General features: G+C 33.3%; 1 protein-coding gene across 9 annotated transcripts in view; it reads right to left on the bottom strand.

Moving 5' to 3' along the window:
• Nucleotides 1-22,063, bottom strand: part of LOC140046740 (prominin-1-A-like) — a 53,824-nt gene that overhangs the window by 30,127 nt on the left and 1,634 nt on the right. For all 9 annotated transcript variants that reach the window (XR_011844833.1, XR_011844831.1, XR_011844834.1 and 6 more), the window contains exons 2-5: nt 20,152-20,397; nt 3,710-3,780; nt 849-1,048; nt 295-415 (exon numbers count right to left, since the gene is read on the bottom strand). Coding sequence is in view for 4 of the 9 variants with exons in the window: in XM_072091447.1 (XP_071947548.1) it covers nt 295-415; nt 849-1,048; nt 3,710-3,780; nt 20,152-20,374 (615 nt within the window). In the remaining 5 variants the exon portion in view is untranslated. The remainder of the gene's footprint in view (nt 1-294; nt 416-848; nt 1,049-3,709; nt 3,781-20,151; nt 20,398-22,063) is intronic.

The raw sequence follows: 22,063 nt of genomic DNA, 5'->3' as shown, positions 1-22,063 counted from the left end.
TTTTTTTTAACTGATCACAATGTCAATTGATTGGAATTTTAAAATATTATTTTCCATTAAAGATAGTATGAATGGTTATCCTTTACAGTAGGTTATAGAATGAAAACCTTTCTAATTTCTTTTGTTTTCTGTAGAAAAAAATGTATGATGGTTATCTATTTATCATTCAAGTTCCTTATCCTAGTATAAACAGGCCACAAGTCACAATTACAATGAATTCTATATGTTGATGAGGATCATTCATTTTGAAATTAATGCCACTATATAATCAATGTTGTTAACTATTTTACTTACATCGTTTGTGTTCTCAACAAATCTCACAATGTTATCAATGTTACTGTTAACATCGTCTGCAAATGTTTCAACTGAATCAGCTGTGTAATTGTTCAGAGAGTAGGCGGTACCAACACCACCCCTAAAAGTACACATAAAAGAAAGAGAGATATATTTCATCGTCAAACAAAACAAAAAAGGCTTCTTTTATCCCGACTTTATCAAATTAAAATAATAATGAATTTTAACAAAATGAAAGCTATATCAGATATTTAACAGTTTTGTATTAATCACATTTATAATTTCAAAATCAAAAGAATTTATGATTGAATTTAAATTGAATTTAAAATCTGATTAACTCAAGATTAAATTAAAGATTAAGAATCAAATTAAAATAATAATGGGTTTTAACTTACAAAATGAAAGCTATAATATATCAGATATTTAAAAGATTTCATATATTTTTTGTATCAATCATATTTATAATATTAAAAAAACACATTTATGATGATGATTTAAAAATAAAATTGAATTTAAAATTTGATTAATTAAAATAATAATGGATTTTAACTTACAAAATGAAAGCACATGAAACTATTAAACCAATAATCAAATAACAGCACATGCAAGTTGAGGAAGATTTCTGTTCCATTGTACCTCCACATTTGTTGCAACATCGACAACAGCAAAAACAAAGTGCAACAATCGGAAACACAACGATGAAGATGATTCCAATGGCAAACAACACCGTAAAGCCAAGAATGTTGTCTTTGAACTGTCAAACAAAATAGTATTTGAAAATAAATACCGTATATCCTCGAGTATAATCCCACTCCCACAGGTTTAAGCCTACCCCCTACTGTATGTATGACTTCACAAACAAGCATATCCCATGGGTATAGTGCCAGTATTGACTGATGGTCTTGACGTAAGCATCTCTCTAGTTCAGGTTTTACAAGAAATGCTTACCAATCTTTTCCCTGAACCAAGGTTTCCCCAGGTAAAGTCCCACCCACCAAAGTCGCCCCAATTTCGTGTTCTAGGTGGGTAGGATTTTACCAGAGCATATAAGGTAATTAATATAACAAAATTAAAATGTTAAATACGGACAATGTTCAACAGAATCTATTATTGTGAATTGCAAATAATGGTCACTAGTTTTTTAAAAATTAGAATTTATTTAAAAATTATTAACATTCTTTGGTTTGTTTCAAACTATAAATTTCAATCAAAAAAAATTGTAGTATGAGATACAGTTTTTAAAAAAACATAGGGAAACACAAAAACCGGGTAGGTCTTCTCAGACTTTTTCTTTCTTTATTTATTTTACTTTATTCAAACATTGCAACAGTTATTATAAAGATAATGAAAAAAGTGAATGTGAGGTAAAAAATGCAACAAGCTTAAGACTTGACCATTATACAATACATAATTTATTTATGCTCCAATATCCGTTTACAACAACTTTTTGTACTATGTACTATAAATCGCTGTAATAGGTTACAGTATGTGTTTAGTGGGTATAATGAAAGTATGTTGAGATAATGTACTGTCTGGATGCAACCAGTGATTTGACCTATGGGTCTGTTTCTGCTGCATAACGCAATTTAACCGGTTATTTTAAAATAGATAACAATAACAAGACTGCGTTTCTGCTCAATTTGTGCTCCGAAATAACCTGTTAAATCTATGGGTGGTCGTCGAGCAAAACGTCATCATTACCCAAAATGCAATACACTCAGACGGAAGTAGTAAGTTGTTTGTTTACATCGACGTCGTGAGTACACACGTGTGTATATCGCCGAACATCTCAAACATGTTAAAATAATAAAATGTTTTCTCCAGGTCTACAAGTTTTGTTTTTTGTAAAGCCTACTTACCATCGCTAATAAAATTAATTCTCATGGCGCCTTCAATAACATGAGGAGGGTCGTGCAGCGCCCGATTGCCTAGGATAATTTTTATCTAGCCTAATTCCTCAACAAAGGCGATGACATACGGCCCTTCCCACGTAAACGACTGTTGTCTTTCGCGAGCGCTTTTTGCATAACTTATAGCTAGGGAGGCTAGGCCTAGCTACGCCTACGTTAGCAAGAGGTTAGGCCTTGGTGAAATTTCTATTTTTAGAACTGCCGAGACTGTTGACCTTGGCGAATTTAAGGTCGGCAATTTTTTGCCGACCTTTTTTCTGAATTTCGTGGGCTGATGTTGCAATACTTACCAAACGAGAGTAGATAATTGTTAATTAATTATGTAAACCCAACTTTTATAGCAAAAATCGTCCGAATTTATGTTAAAAGCCACAAAAACTTAAATCAAACGAGAGTATCCAAGTCATAGAATATCGCACGCACATAGTGCCTTTAATAAAATAATGAGTATTGAACATTATTTCGTATATTTATGTACTAACATACATTTCTAAGACATTTCTATGCTTAATAAAATCATATTTAATATATTATCAAAGGCTCTGATTACCTTAGTTTTCGGTGGATGTGATGTTTTTCTAAAAAATTATGTTATGTAAAACGATCAAAGTAAGATTGTTCATTGTTCTCCTATTAAAGGCACTAAGGGCGTGCCATAAATACGCTCGTTTGGATTCAGTTTTTGTTGCTAAATTCATCGTTTATAACATAAATTCGGATGATTTTTGCTAAAAAATTTGGGTTTTCGTAATTATTTAACCATTATCTATTCTCGTTTAGTAGGTATTTGCAACATTCTGAGTCCCTTTTGTTTCCGTTTTGGTGTTTATAGGATAGGACCATACCCTTCACGAGCGTGTATTAACGCCTAAAATTGTTTAGCTTGGGTGGTAAGTCCCCGGAACTCCACCCCGAATTCCTTTTTTACTTTCGCAAATATGCTCTTATTTATTTATCTGTGAATCTTTTCTATTGCCTGCCATCCTTCCCCGTACTTTCTCTTCCCCCCCACAACTGAATAACATATCTTGTGATTTCATTTATCCACATACATGTTCACTTCTTCGTTCGACTGTCAAAACCACGAGGAAAACACACATCGTAAGCGACGGTATCTGACCCGGGGTCACAACTGTCAATCAAATAACCGTTATTTCGTGTTGCAGCTAAGAATTGCTCAGAGATAACGGTTAAACGGCGTTCTAACAGTAACACCGATTTAAATTGGTGTTTTTAAACGGTGATTTTGCACTGCCTTTTAACCGGTTACCACAAATTTGTCCCGTTTCTGCTGCCAAGAAAATGGAGTTAATTTATTCCCACCGATTTTAATTTATTCACACCGATTTTAACTGGTTATTTTTTATGCAGCAAAAACAGGCCCTATGAAAACACATGTCACTGCTCTTTATTTATTGCTCTTTTGAGTGGAAGAGCCAGGCTCACTTGTGCATATGTAACTATGGTAACTACAGTTGAACCTATGCATTATTTATCCTACCTACCTCATTGTAATAGTCTACAGGTTCATAATCAGTTGTTACAAATTCACCTCCAATGGCATCACTGATTATTTCTACAAAAAAAAATGAAATAGACACATAAGTCTCAATTGCACTTTGTGGCTGTCTAAAGCCTTGTTCACACTGATAAAATGGTGAATTTATAACTTTTTAATACCTATTGCAAAATATGACCATTGTTCGGTCTTGGATATTCTCTTTCCATTTTACTTTTAAACTAAATTAAACCATGACATTAAAAACAAAACTAATTAAAGTGAATGGTGAAAGACAGAGTGTACATGCATGTTTGGATCAGACTTTTTACCAAGACCATGGTAAGACCAACAATGAAACACATGATACTGTATTACAGAAGATTCCTATGATGTGGTGCAGAAATCTATACAGTACGAAGAATCTGGTAAAATACAGGCCATTCCCAATTACAGTATAACAATTGTTGTGATTGCTTTCAAGATATACAGTAAAATTCTGTCGTCAATGCATAAACTTTGATTTTTATATTTTCACCAGATGCAGTTTGTGGAAACCTTCTGTTGTCTAGTTGTCATGGTTATATCATAAAATCAATAGTGTAACATCATGACAATAAAGGCTGGATTATAATGAAGTGCTAATAACTGCAAGGACGTCAAAGTAGAAGTTTCCAATTCAACATAATTGTAATCATCAGTCCCTGCATCAGTCGCTTTAATCAACCTAAAATGTTCTGAGCAGCCGATCAAGATAATGACTAAAAGTACGAATAAGGATTGAATTTATCAGCAACTGGTTTGTCATTACACGTATATTTATCATTGTAAAGGTAAATTATACTCAGAGGAATGGGTATACAGTTAAAAAGATTGGGATAAAAAAAAAAGGGCCCAAGAGTGGACCTCTGCGCATTGATGATTTTAAAATTCTAAATTGACAAAAATATATAAATATCCTTCCCTGAAATCTTTGCCAAATTTCTAGTTAAAAAAACAGGTAATAAAAATAAAAAACATCAAATTGCCTATAAAAAAAAAAACCAATAATAAATAGAACCAATAAACAGGGGGGGGAAATTACGACCCCCCCCCCCCTCTTTTGTAAAAAATATATAAATATTATGCACCCATTTACATACGATTTTATCAACGATTTTACAGGAAAAGGGGGTACAAATCAACATTAAAAATCGTTAAAATCTTACAATTTTTTTTTCAAGTTGAGCAGAGTTCAACTTCAACGTTACGATCGGTAAAACTGACTGACCAATCAAATAGAAAATTTTTTAAATATGTACGCGCTGACAATTCTTGATTTTTTACAACGCGACAATGTTTTTTGTACTCTTTTAAAGTCTGATATTTCAAAATAAGTAAAACTAAATTTTAATATTAAAACAATTTAATGTTTGTCTTTAGTGTAAAAACTAGATTAAGATATCAGCGAAAACATGTCCTAGGCCGGCTAGGTTGAAGCATCAAAACCCGTGACTTTTTCAATTTTCACACGGGCCCGGCTGCGCGTGACCGGCCTTGGCTTTGCAAAACTTCACATCCATGTGTGTCCCAGCAACGTCGAAAGAACCAAGAAACCATTAACGATCGCGTAAAAAATGTGTAAAATTTGAGAAAGGAAAACAGGCTTTAGGCACCAAAAAAAAACAGTTCCGTATAGACTATTAAATATGGTCTATAAAACCCTTTTTATCAGAATCCTAGATCCACCCATGATAAATACACATTATGAAATTAATTATTAGATTTCAATTTTAGAAATGTGTGCACTAGTACTTTCCAATGAAAATTCTAAAGGAATTTAGGCCATAAAAACACATAGTAATCTTTAAACTTGGAAGTAGAGTACTATAGGTAAACAACCAATATTGGTTCATGAAAACTATGATGATACTCTCAACACCACAGAGCGCCTCTATAAAAAAACCTCAACAATCGGATTGTATTATATAGTAGGAATCATAAACATCTCAATAGAATACTGTATTTGAGTAGATAATAAAACAAATCAAGTGAAAACACTTTACATTCAAAATGTTTAGTTTTTTTTAACTTGAGTTTTACGAGTTCTTGAAAAAAAATAATTGGAAATAAAACTTTTTTTTTTTTTTGAGTAATAAAGGATAAATAATTTTCAAGTGTTTACAATTATAACTAGAAAGCCACTCCGTGTATGCAAGTTTGGTGTAATGGTTATGTAACAAGCCTTTCAATTAACAATAGCTTCAGTTCAGCAACGCGAAAATCAAACGAGTGAATTTGAAAAGAAATAGGTTTTTTAAACTACTCGCATCAAAAAACGTACACATGAAATCAAATTATGTTTTAAAATTACAAAATCACAAATTATAACTCTTGCCTCTTGTTCAAAAAGTTTTTTGGACAAGTAGTTCTCGAGAAAATGCAATTTCAGTTTACTTGTTACTTTAAGACTGCTCGCCGGCTTTTGAAAAATTCTGTCCTATCTTTTAACACTAGCAGGTCTAAAAAAGTATACTAAAAAGTGGTCCAGAATTGGGACTGTGGTCCCAAATTTTAATGGAATGGTCCTTGACCACATATCTATCTGTCTATTCATTTTGGTAAAGATCTTGTAATTACTTTTTGAGTAATCCTGCTAACAAACAAACAAACAAACAAACTAGCCTTCGCGCATAGCGCGATACTTGGCCAAATCAAAATTGGCCTCCTGACATTGACCCAATTTGCACCAAAAGTGTGTGTCTTATGCTGTGTGATTTAGGCTAATTTCACTACTATCATGTGTATACGAGTTTGGTGTACAGGTTATGTAACCAGCCTTTCAACGAACAATAGCTTCAGTCGGCTAACAATAGAACAGCAACGCGAAAAACACACTGGTGAATTTGAAAAGAAATAGGTTTTTAAAACTATTCGCATCAAAAAACCTGTACATTAAATCTAATTATGTTTTAAAATTACAAATCACAAATTATAACACTTGCCTCTTGTACAAAAATGAAGTTTTTTGGACAAGTAGTTCTCGACAAAAATGCAATTTTAGTAGTTTACTTGTTAATTTAAGACTGCTCACCGGATTTTGATAATTCTGTACAATCTTTTAACACTAGCAGGACTGAACATAATTTTTAAAAGTGGTCCAGAATTGGGACCGTGGTCCAGATTTTAACCAAAATTGGGCAGTGTCGTCCTTGCACCAGGTGACATGTATGGTAGTAATTTGGAGTCATTCGAATCAAAACTGTGAGCGCTAGAGTGATGACAAACAAACAAACAAACAAACTAGCCTTCGCGCATAGCGCGATACTTGGCCAAATCAAAATTGGCCTCCTAAACACACTTGACCTTGACCGATTTTAACCCGATCAAAGTTAAGTATATGTCATAAACCTCCCATGTAACATAAAAATAGAGACATAATTTCTCTAGATTTGATTATAAATCAGCCGTATAATTTATATACTAAGAAATATACTTGAACAAACAATACAAATAATATAAAAAAAATCTGATTTCGTCTCATTTCCAAAGGTGAGACTCGATCTCGGTAACTTAAATGCTGTAGACACCAGCACAGACCACCGAGCCATACACAACTGACTAACATTTGAAGAAAGATTCCTATGTGTATTTACCATTGTGAGCGATAGAGTGATGACAAACACACACACAAACCGAACAATAGAACAGCAACGCGAAAAACACACTGGTGAAAAAAAAAAGAGAAATAGGTTTTGTAAACCTGTATCTATATATAAATTATGTTAATTCTGACATAGGCGAGCACAATGCAAAAACTTCGGTACAAATCTCCGCCTTGGATACCTACCTTATCTATCCGAGATGTACCGCGAAACGTAGATTTGATAACATTAGTGTGCACGCCGACGCTATTGTTCCATATTTATATCTTAGGAAGATATTATAAAGAGTTTTTTAACAACATTTATGATTTCAACATTGGATTTTCCTCTCAATTTCAATTCTTCCCAGTCAAAGTAATTTCCGGGTTTAAGATAAGTTCACCAAATATTTTCTCTCTTTTATACACAAGGGAGCAGTTAAAATAATAGATTTGACCCTATAAAGGTGACTGGAAACAGGCACTTTCCATCAATCAATTAAGGCCCTGTTCAGACCCATGGCGTTAGACCGTTTTAGCGTACGACGCTAAAAGAATGTGTGTCTGAACAGTTGGGGATTAGCGTACAACGAGTCGTACAACGGTTGTAGCGTTGTAGTGGAAAACGGTTGATAGTACCGTTTTAGCGTACGACGCTACTGTAAGTCAACGTTGTATCCAATCAGAACGTTTCCTGTTATGACGCGAAACAAGGTTTGATCTAGGCTGACATCTTGTATCGTCAATGTGTGAGATGGATTTCAATAACAAAAAGGCCAGAATAAATAAGGCCTAACTACACTACAAATACAACTGTTACAAAGGCTACAAACTATTATCAACTGATTACCATTATATTTTCTAACAAATGACATAAATACATGCACCTTGTATTTAAACATAGGGACTACGATCCCATCCGATTTTAGGCCTAGCTAGGCCTAGAGCCATTCACGCATTTCATTCAAGCTAAAAACTAGCGTGGGACATCGAGTCACTCATTCATACAAGGCAGACTAGACTGGACAAGTTTAATGCTGAAAACCCCCTAACTCCTAAAAAAATCAGTAAACAAACAAGGGGAGCTGTGTCCCTTTTATTAGCAAGTTAAGGGATATTTTTAACCGACTGGACCAAAGAATATATATCTTTGACTGGACTGGATAGACTAATCACAATCATATTTTTTTTCATCATTACGAGGCCTGCTTTATTTTCGTAACACAAGAGCCTGGGGAGAATGTTTTTTACTACAAAATAAAAACAATAGAAACAGAAATTTGGCTTTACTATATTTTTCTTAAATAAATGCTAAGGTATGTTTTATTTATGGCAAATTTTGTCATAATTGTAGGGCTGAGATCTAGGCCTATATACAGTGGAAATAATGATGAAAACATGTGGGTAAGAGCACATGAATATGCAACTAGAAACAACCTGGATGACGTACTTCCGTTGTAACGATAATCGTACGCTATGGGTCTGAACACCTCATTTTTTTCTCTGCGGTTTGTAACGTGACCTTGATAGTAACGTTGTACGCTAAAACTGTCTAACGCCATGGGTCTGAACAGGGCCTTACAGTGTCCCTTTGGAAGACGAAAAAAAAATTGGCCATTAATCATAGCCATTTCAGTTTTTTGTTTATTTTAAAACATACCACACGTTTGTGAAGGTACAGTAGTTAAATAATAGGAATTATACTGCAAATTAATAAAGATCAAATTAAATATACGCCATAAAGAATCAGAATATATTGTGGGAATAGTATTATAAAATTACATAGGGAGATTTGATAAGACATTTTTCGAGTGAAATCCCGATAGCTGAGTTTTATTGAGTAAGCTTGCAGGAATAACTGTAGGCTATCTTCCTGTGTCCCGTTAGGACCGAGATGTCTGCCCATGTTGCAAGCCGTAATGTCTTGGGCCCACTCTGTCACGGCAGTTAGTTTCAAAAGATGATTAAATTAAATAATGTATTAATAATTATTAGGATGGTATTCATTTGAATAAACGCCTCTCCAATAAAACATCACTTTGAATAATAACCCCCCCCCCCCCTCCCCCCCCACAACCCAACTATCTAATAAACGTCCATCCACATATTTATAATAACACAATTATACTATTTGTAGTAGAATTCACCGCACTGTTATCTGCAATTTACCAAGCATTTGTTATTCTTTTTTACCACTTTTCATATCTATGAGAGGATTTCATTTGATTATAAATGTTACCATATTATTAGAACTAAAAAATTTAACATATATCCCTCGAATAAGCACCTCCCTCAAATGACCTCCGCCTCCCCAAAGGGCCCTACCAAACAATAAAAACTATACTTTAAAATGTTATTAATCATCTAAACCACTGTGAAACAAAGTAGTTTAGTTTTAAGAATGTCAAGCATTTTGGAGAACATTATCATTCCGAGAACCATCGTCTACACTTCCTAGAGGGGGAGCGAGCGAAGCGAGCTCACCCTCTAGTATTAAATCAATTTATGTTTTAAAATTACAAATCACCAATTATAACTCTTGCCTCTTGTACAAAAATGAAGTTTTTTGGAGAAGTAGTTCTCGAGAAAATGCAATTTTAGTTTACTTGTTAATTTAAGACTGCTCACCGGCCTTTGATAATTCTGTGCTTTCTTTTAACACTAGCAAGTCTGAAAGTAATTTTTAAAAGTGGTCCAGAATTGGGACCGTAGTCCGGATTTTAACCAAAATTGGGCAGTGTTGTCCTTGCACCAGGTGACATGTATGGTAGTAATTTGGAGTCAGTCGAACCAAAACTGTGAGCGCTAGAGTGATGACAAACAAACAAACAAACAAACAAACAAACAAACAAACACACACACACAAACAAACAGATCAACATACTTGGCCAATTTCAATTTGGCCAATTTCAATTTGGCCAAGTAACAAACTAGCCTTCGCGCATAGCGCGATACTTGGCCAAATCAAAATTGCCCTCCTAAACAAACTTGACCTTGACCGATTTTAACCTGATCAAAGTTCAGTATATGTCATAAACCTCCCATGTAACATGAAAATAGAGACATAATTTCTCTAGATTTAATTATAAATCAGCCGTATAATTTATATACTAAGAAATATACTTGAACAAACAATAAAAAAAAATCTGATTTCGTTTCATTTCCCAAGGTGAGACTCGATCTCGGTAACTTAAATGCTGTAGACACCAGCACAGACCACCGAGCCATACACAACTGACTAACATTTGAAGAAAGATTCCTATGTGTATTTACCATTGTGAGCGATAGAGCGATGACAAACACACACACAAACCGAACCGAACAATAGAACAGCACGCGGAAAAAACACACGGGTGAATTTGAAAAGAAATAGGTTTTTAAAGCTATTCGCATCAAAAAACCTGTACATTAAATCTAATTATGTTTTAAAATTACAAATCACAAATTATAACACTTGCCTCTTGTACAAAAATGAAGTTTTTTGGACAAGTAGTTCTCGAGAAAATGTAATTTCAGTTTACTTGTTAATTTAAGACTGCTCACCGGATTTTGATAATTCTGTCCTATCTTTTAACACTAGCAGGTCTGAAAATAATTTTTAAAAGTGGTCCAGATTTTAACCAAAATTGGGCAGTGTCGTCCTTGCACCAGGTAACATGTATGGTAGTAATTTGGAGTCATTCGAATCAAAACTGTGAGCGCCAGAGTGATGACAAACAAACAAACAAACAAACATACAAACAAACAAACAAACAAACAAACAAACTAGCCTTCGCGCATAGCGCGATACTTGGCCAAATCAAAATTGGCCTCCTGACATTGACCCAATTTTCACCAAAAGTGTATGTCTTATGCTGTGTGATTTAGGCTAATTTAACTACAATCATGTGTATACGAGTTTGGTGTACAGGTTATGTAACCAGCCTTTCAACGAACAATAGCTTCAGTCGGCTAACAATAGAACACCAACGCGAAAAACACACGGGTGAATTTGAAAAGAAATAGGTTTTGTAAACTACTCGCATCAAAAAACCTCTACATTAAATCTAATTCAGTTTAAAAATTACAAATCACAAATTATAACTCTTGCCTCTTGTACAAAAATGAAGTTTTTTGGACAAGTAGTTCCCGAGAAAATGCAATTTAAGTTTACTTGTTAATTTAAGACTGCTCACCGGCTTTTGATAATTCTGTCCTATCTTTTAACACTAGCAGGTCTGAAAATAATGTTTAAAAGTGGTCCAGAATTGGGACCGTGGTCCGGATTTTAACCAAAATTGGGCAGTGTCGTCCTTGCACCAGGTGACATGTATGGTAGTAATTTGGAGTCATTCGAATCAAAACTGTGAGCGCTAGAGTGATGACAAACAAACAAACAAACAAACACACAAACCGCACCAATCAACATACTTGGCCAATTTTCAATTTGGCCAAGTAACAAACAAACTAGCCTTCGCGCATAGCGCGATACTTGGCCAAATCAAAATTGGCCTCCTGACATTGACCCAAATTTCACCAAAAGTGTGTGTCTTATGCTGTGTGATTTAGGCTAATTTCAGTACAATCATGTGTATACGAGTTTGGTGTATGTAACCAGCCTTTCAACGAACAATAGCTTCAGTCGGCTAACAATAGAACATCAACGCGAAAGACACACGGGTGAATTTGAAAAGAAATAGGTTTTTGTAAATACTCGCATCAAAAAACCTGTATATTAAATCAAATTCAGTTTTAAAATTACAAATCACAAATTATTACTCTTGCATCTTGTACAAAAATGAAGTTTTTTGGACAAGTAGTTCTCGAGAAAATGCAATTTAAGTTTACATGTTAATTTAAGACTGCTCACCGGCTTTTGATAATTCCGTCCTATCTTTTAACACTAGCAGGTCTGAAAATAATTTTTAAAAGTGGCCCAGAATTGGAACCGGGGTCCAGATTTTAACCAAAATTGGGCGGTGTCGTCCTTGCACCAGGTGACATGTACAGTATGGTAGTAATTTGAAGTCATTCGAATCAAAACTGTGAGCGCTAGAGTGATGACAAACAAACAAACAAACAAACAAACAAACACACAAACCAAACAGATCAACATACTTGGCCAATTTTCAATTTGGCCAAGTAACAAACAAACAAACAAACAAACACACACACAAACCAAACAGATCAACATACTTGGCCAATTTTCAATTTGGCCAAGTAACAAACACACACACAAACCGCACCAATCAACATACTTGGGCAATTTTCAATTTGGCCAAGCCAAGTAACAAACACACACACAAACCAAACAGATCAACATACTTGGCCAATTTTCAATTTGGCCAAGTAACAAACACACAAACCGCACCAATCAACATACTTGGCCAATTTTCAATTTGGCCAAGTAATAAACCTCCTATGTAACATAAAAATAGAGACATAATTTCTCTAGATGTAATTATAAATCAGCCGTATAATTTATATACTAAGAAATATACTTGAACAAACAATACGAATAATAAAAAAAAAATCTCATTTCGTTTCATTTCCCAAGGTGAGACTCGATCTCGGTAACTTAAATGCTGTAGACACCAGCACAGTCCACCGAGCCATACACAACTGACTAACATTTGAAGAAAGATTCCTATGTGTATTTACCATTGTGGGCGATAGAGCGATGACAAACACGTCACACACACAAACCGAACCGAACAATAGAACAGCACGCGGGAAAAACACACGGGTGAATTTGAAAAGAAATAGGTTTTTAAAACTATTCGCATCAAAAAACCTGTACATTAAATCTAATTATGTTTTAAAATTACAAATCAAAATTTATAACACTTGCCTCTTGTACAAAAATGAAGTTTTTTGGACAAGTAGTTCTCGAGAAAATGCAATTTTAGTAGTTTACTTGTTAATTTAAGACTGCTCACCGGATTTTGATAATTCTGTCCAATCTTTTAACACTAGCAGGTCTGAACATAATTTTTAAAAGTGGTCCAGAATTGGGACCGTGGTCCAGATTTCAACCAAAATTGGGCAGTGTCGTCCTTGCACCAGGTGACATGTATGGTAGTAATTTGGAGTCATTCGCATCAAAACTGTGAGCGCTAGAGTGATGACACACAAACAAACAAACAAACAAACTAACAAACACACCCTACCGATTACATTACCTCCTTGGCGGAGGCAAATAATAACAATACCAAAGTATTGTGATGTGAAACATGCATTAAAATTTAAACACAGTTTGACTGGATACTGTGTACAGTTGGTAAAGTAAATTCAATGAACTTCTTGGAAACCACACAATGCACTATATTATAATATCATTATACTGTACTGTTCAGTAGGTGTGTCTAATTCTAATCTATTGATTTTGTCACCATTGAATTCCTACCTGTATCAAAGACTGAATCCTTCTAATAGAAGACGCCTTTTGTCATTCTGTATATACTACTACTATAACTACTGTGCAGTATGTGTTAATATATCTCATTCACACCTTCATTATACAGTACTATAGCAAACATTACAATTTCACTCTTCCCCGATAGAAACCAACCAATCTATAAAACATTTTAACTAAACACAGTGGCGGATCCAGGCCCATGGGCCTAAAAATGGCAAATTTTAGGTACAGTACCAAACTGAAATGAGTGTCCTATCTTTTGCATTACAATTTGAAAAATTTAGGGTGGGGCCGGGCCGACGGGGCTCCCCCTAGAATCTGCCTATGAAACAATGTACAGTTAAAATGTTAAATTCTTCTGTTGAACTTTTATTGACATCATTATCTTTTTTATGTTTTAAACTTTTGTAGTTATACTCTTTTCAAAAGATGTTTGTGAAGAATGAAGCTAATTTTAGAACTTAACCAGTCACATCAAACAAAACCGCTAATCATTGATATAATCTGCTCTTTGTGGTAGTACAGGTCTTGGTACTTGGGTACCAATTGAACCATGGCACTATTCATCTTCCTCCATGGATAAACTCCACCATGGTTGAATTGAATCACAATTTGTCATTCTACTATATTAATATAATAATAATCAGTTTAATGGTAGGTGTGTGTTATTATTTACAGAATAACATGCACCAGTACCCATCACATCTGTTGAATCATTATTTTTATTTAATAGACTGAGAGCCAGACCAAAATGTATTTTTTTAAACTTTTTTTGATTGATTTGATTGATTGAGTATAAACTGTAGTTTACTTCTAGTGAGGTGCATTTTTCATGTAATATTCATAATTTGGTGTTGAGAAAGTACAATATGAAATGTGTACAGTGCAAGACAACAAGTTAGTTTAATGTATTCCTAAATGATTTGGCGTAGTAAGCAATTGTTCAGTTCTCATAATTTAGAAATCAATTCCGGACAAGGTACCGAGTTTTACGAGTTCTTGAAAAAAAATAATTGGAAATAAAACTTTTTTTTTTTTTTGAGTAATAAAGGATAAATAATTTTCAAGTGTTTACAATTATAACTAGAAAGCCACTCCGTGTATGCAAGTTTGGTGTAATGGTTATGTAACAAGCCTTTCAATTAACAATAGCTTCAGTTCAGCAACGCGAAAATCAAACGAGTGAATTTGAAAAGAAATAGGTTTTTTAAACTACTCGCATCAAAAAACGTACACATGAAATCAAATTATGTTTTAAAATTACAAATCACAAATTATAACTCTTGCCTCTTGTTCAAAAATGAAGTTTTTTGGACAAGTAGTTCTCGAGAAAATGCAATTTCAGTTTACTTGTTACTTTAAGACTGCTCGCCGGCTTTTGAAAAATTCTGTCCTATCTTTTAACACTAGCAGGTCTAAAAAAGTATACTAAAAAGTGGTCCAGAATTTGGACTGTGGTCCCAAATTTTAATGGAATGGTCCTTGACCACATATCTATCTGTCTATTCATTTTGGTAAAGATCTTGTAATTACTTTTTGAGTAATCCTGCTAACAAACAAACAAACAAACAAACTAACAAACACACCCTACCGATTACATTACCTCCTTGGCGGAGGCAAATAATAACAATACCAAAGTATTGTGATGTGAAACATGCATTAAAATTTAAACACAGTTTGACTGGATACTGTGTACAGTTGGTAAAGTAAATTCAATGAACTTCTTGGAAACCACACAATGCACTATATTATAATATCATTATACTGTACTGTTCAGTAGGTGTGTCTAATTCTAATCTATTGATTTTGTCACCATTGAATTCCTACCTGTATCAAAGACTGAATCCTTCTAATAGAAGACGCCTTTTGTCATTCTGTATATACTACTACTATAACTACTGTGCAGTATGTGTTAATATATCTCATTCACACCTTCATTATACAGTATTATATAACACCTATATAAATTCCTGTCATTTGATTGGACGAATGTGGGTCACATGGCGTGCAATAGTACGCACTATTCAACGATCGTTAAATAGTACTTTTTGAAACATTTTTGTGTACGAAAAAAAAAACGTCTCGCGGATGAAAAAAAATCTAGTACACAAATTATCCTATGATATGGCTATGTACTGTGAAATACAACAGCGCCACCTGTCGTCTGGTCTCAGTTTCATTTGTAAACACCACCGCGAGATATGCAACAGCAGCAGATATTTGTGTACGATTTGGACATTATGTACTAATTTCATTTAAAAAGGCATTTAAATTAGCTTTAGATCGTTTTTAGGATTTTGATTAATTAATGGGGACATCCCTACAAGACGTGGAATTGTTGGAAAAACCATAATTAGCTTTAAGATAAGTTCCAATTGTCTGTCGAAGTTTTGCCTTTCAGCCAAGCTAGTACTAGGCTACTAGGTCTAGCCTAGGCCATGCTAGTATTAGGCTAGGCCTAGCCTAGGCGTTTTAGCCTTGCTAGGCCTAGGATTGTTTGGTCGTTTGTTGACATAATTAACACAAAAGTAGGTGTGTTTACGAAATCCATATAAATATAACATTTAATATAACATTATTAAAAACCAAATGTTACTGTTTTTAATCAAATGTGTGTGAATGAAATGTAGTAAGCTTTGGCTAGGGCTACCTTTTATTTGATTCAAATAACTAGAATTTATTTAGATGTTATATAAAACAAATAATGAATGTTTTGTATTCGTGTAATGGTACAAATAATGGCACTTGGTGAATGATGAAAGGTTATATCAACTCGGCTTTGCCTCGTTGATATAACCTTTCATCATTTACCTCGTGCCATTATTTGTACCATTGCACTCATAAACATTCATTATTTGTATACTATAGCAAACATTACAATTTCACTCTTCCCCGATAGAAACCAACCAATCTATAAAACATTTTAACTAAACACAGTGGCGGATCCAGGCCCATGGGCCTAAAAATGGCAAATTTTAGGTACAGTACCAAACTGAAATGAGTGTCCTATCTTTTGCATTACAATTTGAAAAATTTAGGGTGGGGCCGGGCCGACGGGGCTCCTCCTAGAATCTGCCTATGAAACAATGTACAGTTAAAATGTTAAATTCTTCTGTTGAACTTTTATTGACATCATTATCTTTTTTATGTTTTAAACTTTTGTAGTTATACTCTTTTCAAAAGATGTTTGTGAAGAATGAAGCTAATTTTAGAACTTAACCAGTCACATCAAACAAAACCGCTAATCATTGATATAATCTGCTCTTTGTGGTAGTACAGGTCTTGGTACTTGGGTACCAATTGAACCATGGCACTATTCATCTTCCTTCATGGATAAACTCCCCCATGGTTGAATTGAATCACAATTTGTCATTCTACTATATTAATATAATAATAATAATCAGTTTAATGGTAGGTGTGTGTTATTATTTACAGAATAGCAAGCACCAGTACCCATCACATCTGTTGAATCATTATTTTTATTTAACAGACTGAGAGCCAGTATTTTTTTTAACTTTTTTTGATTGATTTGATTGATTGAGTATAAACTGTAGTTTACTGTACTTCTAGTGGGGTGCATTTTTCATGTAATATTCATAATTTGGTGTTGAGAAAGTACAGTATGAAATGTGTACAGTGCAAGACAAGTTAGTTAATGTATTCCTAAATGATTTGGCATAGTAATAAGTGTTCAGTTCTCATAATTTAGAAATCAATTCCGGACAAGGTACCGAATCCAATACTCAAGTCAAATTGTACTTTATCAACATGACACAGCTTCTTATGTTTTTGAATGTGTAATGTTTTTAATTGCGTCTGCAGTAGACATAGACTACTGTACAACCACTACTAGTAAGCTTTATTAATTTTATAAGGTATATTTTACCGTATTTAATAGCAGTAGGAAGTCCTTCCTTCCAGTAAATCCTGTTGGTAAACTGGCTTAGGGAAAACACTGAGTAAGCAAATTAATAACATTTTTCTAAACAACTCTTTAGTTAGACCAGAAATTACATGTCACCAGTTTTTGACAATTTTTTTTCTGAACACCAGTGTACAGAAACTATCTGGCAGGCATGTTTTTAGTGTTTGAACTTTTTATACTGTAGTATTAGTATAATATTCTCAAGGCATAAAATCATTCCTGTATAAAAGTATCTTTAATACCTCTACTATAGCCTACTACTACCGTAGTTCCTCAGGTATAATCCCACCTCGGGTAAAATCCCACCCCGACTTTACGATTACCTTCACACGCAAGCATATCCCCGGGCAAAGTCCCAGTGTATAATTTAACATTAGGCCAGAGGTGGGCCTAGGCCTACTGTAGCTAGCTAGGCCGACGCCAATTTCTCACCAAAAAAATAGAGTAATTTCTCTGAATTTGGCTGACTTAAAACTCATCAAACATTGTTAAGTTGAATACAACCTTAAGGCTAGCATGCCCCGATCGTCACGTTCTGTACATCCTTTCGCCGACGTGTACATTCTTTCTTGTTGTTTACACTACTGTGCATGCTTGATTACCGTAAAAAAAACACCGCCCTCTATACCGACCAGCTTGTGCACAGTAGAGTTTGTGTCACATGCAACAACATGCGATTTACACAGAGAGCTCGAGCGTGTGGGTGAACATGGAGAACGCGCATGATCGAGTTCATGTCGATTTAGAAGCTAGGCCTAGATTCAAGATTCAAGATTCAAGAAATTTTATTTGTCCATAAAAATGGAAATTCACTTTGCTTGGTAGATTAAAACCACAATATTGCAACAATTTAAAAACGTGCAGTATTATAACAGATTAAAAATACAAGATAAAAAGTTAAAAATACTGTTAAAAATGTAAAACTATTAAAAATTGCATTAACGTCTTACATTAGAATTAAAAATATGAATGCTATTTACAACGAAGGATTTTCTAGTTCTACAAAGATTTGCTCTTGGAGGTCGTAGCCTAATGCCTGATCTATTTAAGTTATAACAGTAATGTAACGGATGAGTGGGGTCTTTCATAATATTGTTTACTTTTTTTAGAATACTCTTTTCATAGATAAATGAACAAGGCGTAAGATCAGCTTTAATAATACGTTGTGCAATTTTACGTGGTCTCTCAATATTTTTCTTATCATTTTCAGTAAAGTTACCATAAAAACATCCAATGCTAAAAGATAAAATACTTTGAATAATACTTTGATAAAATAGAATTAAAATAGTGTTATCAACTCTAATTTGCTTGAGTTTTCTTAGAAAGTAGAGCCTTTGAGATGCCTTCTTGGAAATCATGAGAGAGTTTGACTCCCATTTTAATTTGTTGTCAATTATAGTACCTAAGTATTTGTATTGGGTTACTCTTTCTAGATCACATTTTAGGGTATTTTTTAAGTAGAAATCTCGGGGAAAATCTATACGGTAGACATAGCACAGGTAAGACCAATTAGGCCGCCTAGGCCTAGATGGCCTGGCCGTCTAATTGCTAGGCCTACATCGGAATATAGCTTTTAGATAGCCTAAATCGTAGCTAGAAGAAATATCGTCATTTTCAGTTCATGCAGCGGGAAATCCCCGGGTATAGTCCCACCTCCCAAATTCGGGCAAATTTCACGTACAAGGGGGATGGGATTATATCCGGGGAACTACGGTATATAAAGTGTCATCTGAGTCGTCATGGTTGCACAAAACAACCATACCTTTTAAACAAATCAATTTGCAAATCAATAATAGATTCTATAGAAATGTCCTTCTATTTAAATAAAGAAAACAATTCAACAATTGTACATTGCATGAAATCACCATGATTTAGGTAGCATTGTGCAGTTCAAATAGCAGCTGTCCAAATTAGTATAAAATCGAACTTGAATTTTATACAGTAACAATTTGTCAATATATAATAGCTAGATTTGTTAACTTACAGTACGAGTCCACTATTAAAATGTATTTAAATATTGCAGTCAGTACCAGTATTAGTAACAATTCAGACAAGAATACAAGTTTTACAAAAGTTTATAACAAACAAGTTCAATTGTGATTGTAAGTAATATAGTTATATGTAGAATGGCAGATATTATGACATTAAAGACTGGAAAACTATGGTTATCACACATTCAATCATTTCTATGGTAACCACTATAAACATATCAAAACATTCATAATTATACTGTACCAAGTGCTTTCCTAGTTAGAAATTTTAAAATTATATAAATTTACTATACAATTAAATAACAATTATTAGCATTCTGTGTATGTTCCAAAGCATTTTAAAATACTATTGATCAATTAAAAATGAAAAAATACTGATTAATTTAATAAAATACTATGCAAGTTGTAACAGAATTTTTTTTTAACAATGTTTCAATAAAAGATAATCGAGATTATATTTAAAACTGATGTCAGGAAATAAAAAAGTAATAGAAAATAATACTAGAATACATACCATATGGTGGGTCACCAGGTGATATGAATTTCAAGAAACCATCTATTGAATTCCAAGTAGTATCTAATGGAAACCGGTCCCCATCAAACTTTTCTTCGCTGTATTCTTGGCCTTCTGGCAATGACGCCCAAGTTATGTCACCATTATTATTTGTGTTTGTTGACGAGACTTCACTAAATACCAATAACGTGATGGCCAACAGGATAAGACATCTCATTATCATAATGCAACTTTAAACTTTCCCCTCTAACAAATTGAAATAAAATGTAACGAATTGAATGACATATTTTATTAGTAATGTACTTCTTAGAAATTAGTATAAGAATACATACTGTGTGATTGACAGTAAAAAACCTTTGGAGACATTTTTTTTTCTTTTCTCTTATGTGACTTTGTAACAAATGTTTGTTAGTTATTTTTTTGACTAGAAAATGAAAAGAACAATAATAATATAAAATATTAATTATTAAAATAACACAATATTCTATTAATAATATTAATATAATAATAATATTTTTTTCGCAATAGACTCTTTAGGATCAGGTGCCGTTTTCGGCCATCTCAACTTATATGGACTATACCATTATTATGCTAGGGGTGTGGTGTATTATGTTTTATGTATAGAAGGGTGTCTATTGAATGGGAAGACAATACAATTGTTCTGTTATGTAACGTACAGTACAAACTACAAGGAACAATACAAAACATCAAAAACTAGCAATGCATATACTTTTTAATATAAGGCATGTTATTATTAGGTACTGTGTTAGGGAATGCCAAGATTTTGTAACAATATTACTATATTAACTAAAGACATTTTAAATAAAACAAATTACATAGACAAATTTAATAAAGAACCATCTACTAACTGGAAAAGCCATTTAGGAAAAATAATAAAACAAGTTGATCATAACGAGTGGTTTTTAAAGGCCCAAATGCAAAACGAAATTCCATCCAAAACAACGTTAACGGAATATACTATGTATAAAGGAACTCCAAACCTTGAACAATATGTGTTTTAGATAAAACTAATTTTAAGAGTATCAATTTAAAATTTAAAGCAAAATCAAACTCTCTAGATCTTGAGGGTCAAGGATTATGTAAGATGTGTAGTACTAACGAAAACAGTAAACCATTTTTTATTTAAATGTCCTTCATTAAACTCTGTTAGACAATAATTAAGTATGTACTGGGATAATTTTTATTGTAGATCTCAGGAATTAAAACACCACTTTATGCTAGACAATTTATTCACTGAAAATGAACATTAGGAAAAATCCTTGATTTTTATTGTAAAAAATATTTAATGAAAGCATGGGTTACTAGATCTACAATGTTATCAGCATTACCTCTCTCAACTAATTGATTATACTTTTATAGTAAACAAGCTACAGACATCTCTATGAGGATGTATCTGTAAGTTTTATTTATTTATTAGGCCTATCCTGTATTTTTGTTGTTCTGTTTTTATTTTTGTAGTTATATATATTGTACAATTTACATATTATGTATTTTCATACACATCTAATTAATTAATTAGTTTACATTTTGTTTTGATGTTATGTATTAGTATTTAGAACTTTGTGGCTTATGTTATTTGTAATTTTGTCTGTAAATTGGATGCACCATTAACTGATAAATGTGTGACACAGATATAAAGGTGATTCCTATGAATAAATAAATAAATAAAAACTATATAAGTAGGTATACTTACTTATTATATAAAAAATAAACTAAACACTACAGTATAATCAAAAGTAAAGCATATTAAATACTAGGCCTATGTTATTCCTATCTGGATTTAAACACTTCAAATTTTAGTACAATCGGATTCGAAATTAGAAAATCTTAAATACTACAATACAATCGGAATTAAAACATCCTAAATACTACAGTACAGTCGATATTAAAA

The sequence above is a fragment of the Antedon mediterranea genome, chromosome 4 (assembly GCF_964355755.1).
Source record: "Antedon mediterranea chromosome 4, ecAntMedi1.1, whole genome shotgun sequence".
NCBI lineage: Eukaryota > Metazoa > Echinodermata > Crinoidea > Comatulida > Antedonidae > Antedon > Antedon mediterranea.
This window is presented reverse-complemented; position numbering and strand designations above follow the sequence as displayed.